Source organism: Larimichthys crocea, chromosome XIII, assembly GCF_000972845.2.
Source record: "Larimichthys crocea isolate SSNF chromosome XIII, L_crocea_2.0, whole genome shotgun sequence".
NCBI lineage: Eukaryota > Metazoa > Chordata > Actinopteri > Sciaenidae > Larimichthys > Larimichthys crocea.
In genome coordinates, this window is record NC_040023.1 from 27,782,051 (window position 1) to 27,788,601 (window position 6,551).

General features: G+C 41.6%; 1 protein-coding gene across 1 annotated transcript; it reads right to left on the reverse strand.

The window, feature by feature from the left end:
• Window positions 1–832: 832 nt before the first annotated feature.
• On the reverse strand, window positions 833–4,244 carry id4 (inhibitor of DNA binding 4). The gene is made up of 3 exons (XM_010752285.3): window positions 3,643–4,244; window positions 3,017–3,082; window positions 833–2,277 (listed from the first exon to the last, which is right to left on the reverse strand). The coding sequence occupies exons 1-2, from the start codon at window positions 4,018–4,020 to the stop codon at window positions 3,035–3,037; spliced, it is 426 nt and encodes a 141-aa protein (XP_010750587.2). The 5' UTR covers window positions 4,021–4,244; the 3' UTR covers window positions 833–2,277; window positions 3,017–3,034.
• Window positions 4,245–6,551: the final 2,307 nt, after the last annotated feature.

The following is a 6,551-nucleotide window of genomic DNA, read 5'->3' on the forward strand; positions in this document are numbered from 1 at the left end:
TTTTTAACAACGTAGCAGAATTCTTTCTATCTCTGAGAGGGATTGATAACTTTTTAATCAATGATCTCTTCTCACTGGCAACGCTGGCAATCTAGGAAGTCATGTTTACGGTTTATTTTTACTCATCAGGGGTCACTCCAGGTAAAAGTATCAGCTAAATGTCAGACAAAGTATAAATATAAATTTGTGGTTTACCATGTTTCCTATTTGTGTCTTCATTTTATTAAAGTAATTCATTGACATAAATGTAATTCTTATTATGGCTTAGTCTGCTACTTACAATATGCATGCTACAGAGGCCTATTTTACAGTTCTCTGCTCAGATGTTCCTTTGAGGGTGTTTTTTTTTGTCCTTTTCCTTTTTTGAATTATTTAAAACAATTTTATGACTGTAATAACGTATTCTGCACTAACTATATCCATGCATTTTATTTACTTTACTACACCATTTGCAGATTGTGTAAGATAATATTGCCTTTGGCATTTCATAGCTGAATAAGAATCTGACCTCTTGGCTGTCACTTGTGTTTCTGCTCTCTTGCTGAAGCTTTTGCCATGTCTGTGATGGAATTAATAAAAGCCCACAAAACAAAAAAAGCTTTATCCCTAAATCCTGTAAAACAGGTTTAAGGACTTAGATGACATCTGCTACATTTTAATATCTTCATCCGCCCTTTATTTTCCATGAGACTCACGTGCTGCACTATGTTTGGTTTAGCAGTGTTACCCTGCACCTTTTTTTGTTTTCCTCATTATCTCATGTCGAGATGTTAGCACTGACAGGAAATGAACGAAAAAGATTCCCTTTGAGACAAAACTTGAGACGACACAATTCTTCCTGGAAACTTTAATTGTTTTGACAACTCCTCACAAGCCAGTGAAGGTCAAGTCCAACAGTGCAGCTGACAGTAATGTACAAGTGCCCTCTCACACTGGCAGGAGGGTGGTGAGGTAAATTCGGTGTTTGATGTCATGAAAAATAAAGGCTTTTTTTCTCTTTACATTAACAATGGCTGCTGACTCTCCAACAGGGAAATCATTTCATATTTACTTAAAGACATTGCCTGTCTGAATACAATTGGTTCTTGTCCAAAAGAAGTTGGTTAATGTTCACATATTTCATCAATTCATAACCAAAGTTTAATGATTTCATGGTGTCAATCATTAACTTCTCAAGGAGAAGCTCTGACTGCACAAATAGTCAGTTTTTTTTTTCTGTTATCACATTATAAACACTGTGAAGTGCTGTACCTCTCTGATTAACTTTTTTTTTTTTAACAAGAGTGCAATGTAACAGAATCAAATCAGGCCTTTTTGGAACAGATCAAACAGCAGAACAACTTTGCTCCAAGCGGGTCAAAGTTGTCATAGTTAATGAATAATAAAAAAAACAATTCAAGAGAAAGCTAAGCAGGGCAAATAATAAAATAACTTGTGTTGAACTCTACCACATATCTACACAGGGAGGGCTGCTTCAGTGCACATTCAATATCTCTGCAATGAGCCTGACATGCTACATATTAAACTATTCCAAAAAACACTGCAAAGATTTAACTGATATCATCATGTGAGGACATTATTGGCAGAGCATAACCACGTTCATTTACTAAAGACTTAAAAGTGGAAACACAATATTTACATAACGACAAAAAAAGGTTTTAATAAAAATATCTTATAATTACAATAGTCTATTTTAAGCATATAAGTCTTCCTTTCACATACTTTTATAGAACATTTGTGTCTCTATATGTACAATCTTAATTGTCTCGAATCAGAATTGTTCTTTTTTACAATATCAAACATTTTAAGATTCCAGGGATGACATCCCTGTTCAACACAAATCATCTATTTTAAACAATAGATGTCCAAAACATGTACAATGATTTTCGCAGTTTAGTAAAGCTTTAAACTGGAGTCATTTTTAGTTATTCTTTAAGCACAATTCATAAACAGTTTTCATAGCTGTTGACAGACGGGTTTTCCCAACAAAAACTTCTCAGCGTGGGGATTCCATATTTTCACTCTCAGAAAAATTTTCAAGTGGCAAGAAGTAGTTAGAGCAACTTAAACAGGAGGAAGGAAAGGGAGATGTCTACATACTGATTCCTTGTTCAATGGAACCAACAATAAAAAAAAAGCTTATATGAATAGTGATTTTATTTGGGTTGAATTCCTCCCAGCGGTTTTGAAATCCCCTTGTGATTGTGCCTCCAGTTGGGTGTGAGTCCCTGGCGAAGCTTTTGCTGGCTTTGGAGCGGCTCTGTGCAGCCTGCACACCTGTGGAGGGGATGAATAGCAGCGGGGGGGTGAGCTACAGAGCTCCAGACTGACTGGCGCCACCGACAAAACAGAGGCCATGCTTGATCAACAACCCAAAACAAACCAGGTCAAACAACAAGCACACAGCTCCTCAGGCTGTTGGGCAAGGCTGCGAGGCTCTCAGAAAAACTGCAAGAGTCTCTTACTGTAACACACACACACCAGGTACGTGCTTTTCAGCTTATCCGTGTGTGTTTAAAATGAGTATTATAAATGTAACTTTAAAGCCAGAGCAGCAGCTTGAATTGAGCTGTGAGGGACAGACAGAGAGTGAATGAGAGGGAGAGAGAGCGAGAGAGGGAGGGAGGGAGGGAGGAAGGAGTGTGTGTGTAAGAATGAAAGAGAGGGCAAGCTGAGGTTTTAACCCTCTATTCTTCCCAGATTGCTACACCAGTGACAGTTATTGCGCAAAGCACAGCTGCCTCTGAGGTTGGTGCCAATTTAATGTTCCTCAATTATTATTTTCCCTGACATCTCCTGGCCTCCTCACAACACTCTGGAGATTGTCAATATACACCACATATAGGCTGCAGTAATCAAGCGAATGGGGATTCCTCTCTGGCCACCACTTATGGTGTTTTACTGACACACAGTGTATGTGTGATTGTTTCAATTTTTTAAAAAGCAGCAACCAAACTTCTGATTGTAAACAAAAAAGCATTCAAATATGGACTAATGTAATCTGAAGTCAACTTACCAATGCAGAGCTTATATCTCAGCGGCATAAAATAGAGTCCTCCGGCTTTTTGACTATTGACGTCCTCTACAAAAAAGAAGAAAAAGAAAAACATGTAAAATGATTTAGCTCCCATGGTTTAGAGTAAATAAAGACAATGCCTAAAGCTCTGCGAAATAAATGATATACAGCAGAGAGCAGAAAATTAGCCAGCTATATCTGTCATAATAAATTCTCTTATAGTCTATTGAATAACAAATTGCCCTTATTGTGCGCAGTGGAGTGGGCTGAAGGCTGAGGTACTTCACCAATCCTAGGATAAGGTGGGCCTCTGACACACACTGTCATTATCATGCAAATCATAAAGCACGCAATCAAGTGCGCAATCTAACCCACGCCAAATGCGTTTTTTAAAAAAAAATTTACGCATGATTTTTCAAGACTGTGATGTGAGCTGTATAGCATTTTGATTCTTCCCCGTCTTCTGTTCCTAAGACTGAAAGGACAATGACACATAACGGGCATGACGCGCTTTGTCTGAGTCTGACTGGCGGACGGCAGTCTGGCAAAGGGAGGTACAGTAAATCGGGGTCCCCGGTTAAGTCCCGCTGGTAAATGGAGAGTCGCCTCCGCTGACTGAAGCTTACCTGGTGGTGGTCAATGTTGAGCACCGTCAGTGGTGTCCGGCTGGGGTTGGAGGCTGGAGGAGGGCAGGTCCCGGTCTGTTGTGGATGTTGTTTATGGAGAGAAGGGTGCGTCTCCAGGGCCAGCTGAAGGTCCAGGATGTAGTCTATGACATGCTGGAGGATCTCCACTTTGCTGACTTTCTTATCCTGCGGAATGGTGGGCACCAGGCGCTTCAGCCGGCTGTAGCAGTCGTTCATGTCGTACTGCAGGCAGAACAGGTCCTCCTCTTCCATCCTGCACCGGGTGATGTTGAGGCTCTGCTTCGACAGATAGTGCAGGGAGAGCTCGTTGCTGCTGGAGGAGGAGTCCTGGGGGCGGACTGGAGTAACAGCCTTCATCTTAGATAACCAACGGCTCAGAAAGAAGCAACGGAAAAAAACAAAAAACAAACAAATAATTACACTACTGGGTAGCAGGAGGTTTGTGAGATTACACCACGGCGCTGTAAACACGGCGAAAGCTACTCTAATACAGCCGCGAAATGAGCGAGAGGAAAAAAGATAAACCAAAAGGCGGAATTCTAGTCTGTCAACACATCCCGTGGAGCCTCACAGTTCCTCTTACTTCAGCAGGCTCGATGTGAAAGGAATGAATCGATTTCCTACATTTATAGAGGAGAGGGGAGGCGCCAAGCCAGCCGGCTGACAGATCAGGGAGAGAAGCTGGTCAATCACCGGCAGCCCGCTGCCCACCGACCCCACAACGGAGCCGAGAAAAAGGCGTGTCTCGTTCTGTGTGCGCTGCGGTGGGCTGCCTGTTGGTAGGAGAGGTGTTTGCATGCGTGTGTGTGTGTGAGAAAGAGATAGAGATAGATAGATAGAGTGAGAGAGACAGACAGAGAGAGAAAAAGAGAGAGGCAGATAAAGAGGCGTTTTAAAGCAGTCAATTGCGCATTATCATTACTGTACAAAGAAAAAAGTATCTTTCCTTCCAGACCTACAAGAGGCGCGTCGTGAAGATTTCCCCATCGATCCAGTCAGAAGTGGTGCTATATTTGCACAATTCGGGCTGATTTATGTCGGATTGCATCTTTAGTGCCGTAGTCATTGATGCGTAATTACGCACAGCCTCGCTTGTATTGATCACCCTTGTGACAGATGATCCCGAGCGGAACCACCTGCTTAGATGAAGAAACCTGCTTTACCTCAGCGGGGAAAATGAACATGAAAACGTAACCTGACAGCAACCAAAATAATTCATAATTCAAATAACTGTATTCCGATATTTTAATTCATTTTAGGACACGCCGCATGCGCATGAAACTCGGAGATTGGTAGATAACTCGGTAAATGGAATAAGCTTTCACTGTACTCTGTTATTAATGTTTTTATGCAGCATTCCTTCAGTGAATTGTAATTTTACTCTGACACTTGTATTTTTATCAGATTTATTACTCTCACAGGAGGGTCTCAAAGCACATACAATTCTAGCTCATCATCATCTCTGATTGGATAAATTATTAAGTTATTATGACTTCATATAATAAACATTTTCATTTTCACAACTCTGGCTGCAGCTCTAGGGGAGCCGGGACAGGCCAATTTGGCGGCGCCTCCTTGCCATTCCTTGCTCCAGCTGTGTGTTATTGTGCCTCCAACATTCCTCCGCTCATGGGGACGCGTCGCCGCTCCGCTCCCTCCGCCTATTGAGTTGCCCGCCGGTAGACTGCCTGGCGCCACACATGGGGAGCTCATCCATTCACACCCAGCTCCTCTGCTCTCCTCTTCTTCTTTCTTTCTTTCTTTCTTTCTTTCTTTCTTTCTTTCTTTCTCAGGCAGGTTGCCAAGACAACATGGAAGCTACACTCAGTTTCAGTTCACAGTGTTTTCCATCCAGGATGCATAGGGGGCCCTGAGGTCTGAGTCTAGCGGGGATGACACCCACCTCAGTGCCTCTTTGGAGGTTTAATGTCCCAAACTTTATGGGAACCACCACAGTCTCTTCTGTCATGAATATTGAAAGGCTTAAATGGCTTTAAATGGGTATTTTCCTCTTCTCTCTGTCTCTCTGTCTTCTCTCTTTCTGTGTTTTCTGTTGCCAGGGGAAGTGACTGTTCTGCTCAGTAATGTGTGCAACAATGTTTGGTTCAGGGACAACTTCAAAGGGGTCAGTGGTATGAATCTTTGATGGTAGCCTTTCCATTAGCAACATGTTGCAGGGACTCTCACCCATGACAGAGATGACGGACTAGGTCTGAGAGAAAAACACTGTCCGTTTGAGCCTAAGCAATGACTCACTAATGCTTCCATTTTGACCATGTATGTCCATAATGAAGCAGAAAGTTGGAGATTCTACACAGAGTCTGAATTTCAAACTTTTGGCTCGCTCACTGAAGGCTAATGGGTTGAAAAAAACTTGCTGCCAAGAGTCGTTTTTCCATATAAAATAATTCATTTGGAGATAAGACAGAATGTTTGAAAACCTGTTCTTATGTGCAATTTGAACATGAAAAGTGTAAGTGTAATTTTATATTTTGAAAAGAGTTTTAATGCATTGATCAAAATAAAATCTGACAAAGTGCAGTGTGAACACATAAATCATGACGTCAGCATGTGACTTAAAGATCACTCACGCTGCACTGAAGGGATGAAAACATCAGATCTGCGTGGAGTGACGAGGAGACTCTCACTTTCCTCAGATGAATACACAAAGCACGCATTTATTTCATATTTTCCATATGCTTCTCCATCGTTTGAGGTTCGTCTGGTGCTCCTTTAATTATGTCCTCTCATTACACCTTCCTCTTCTGCTTCAGTTTAATGGCACTCGACTAGAGAATTATCTGCCCAAATTCTAATATTCTCATAACGGGAGTGGATGGAAACACATTCATTTGCATTTTCTATTGCAGAAAACTTTCTCTACATAT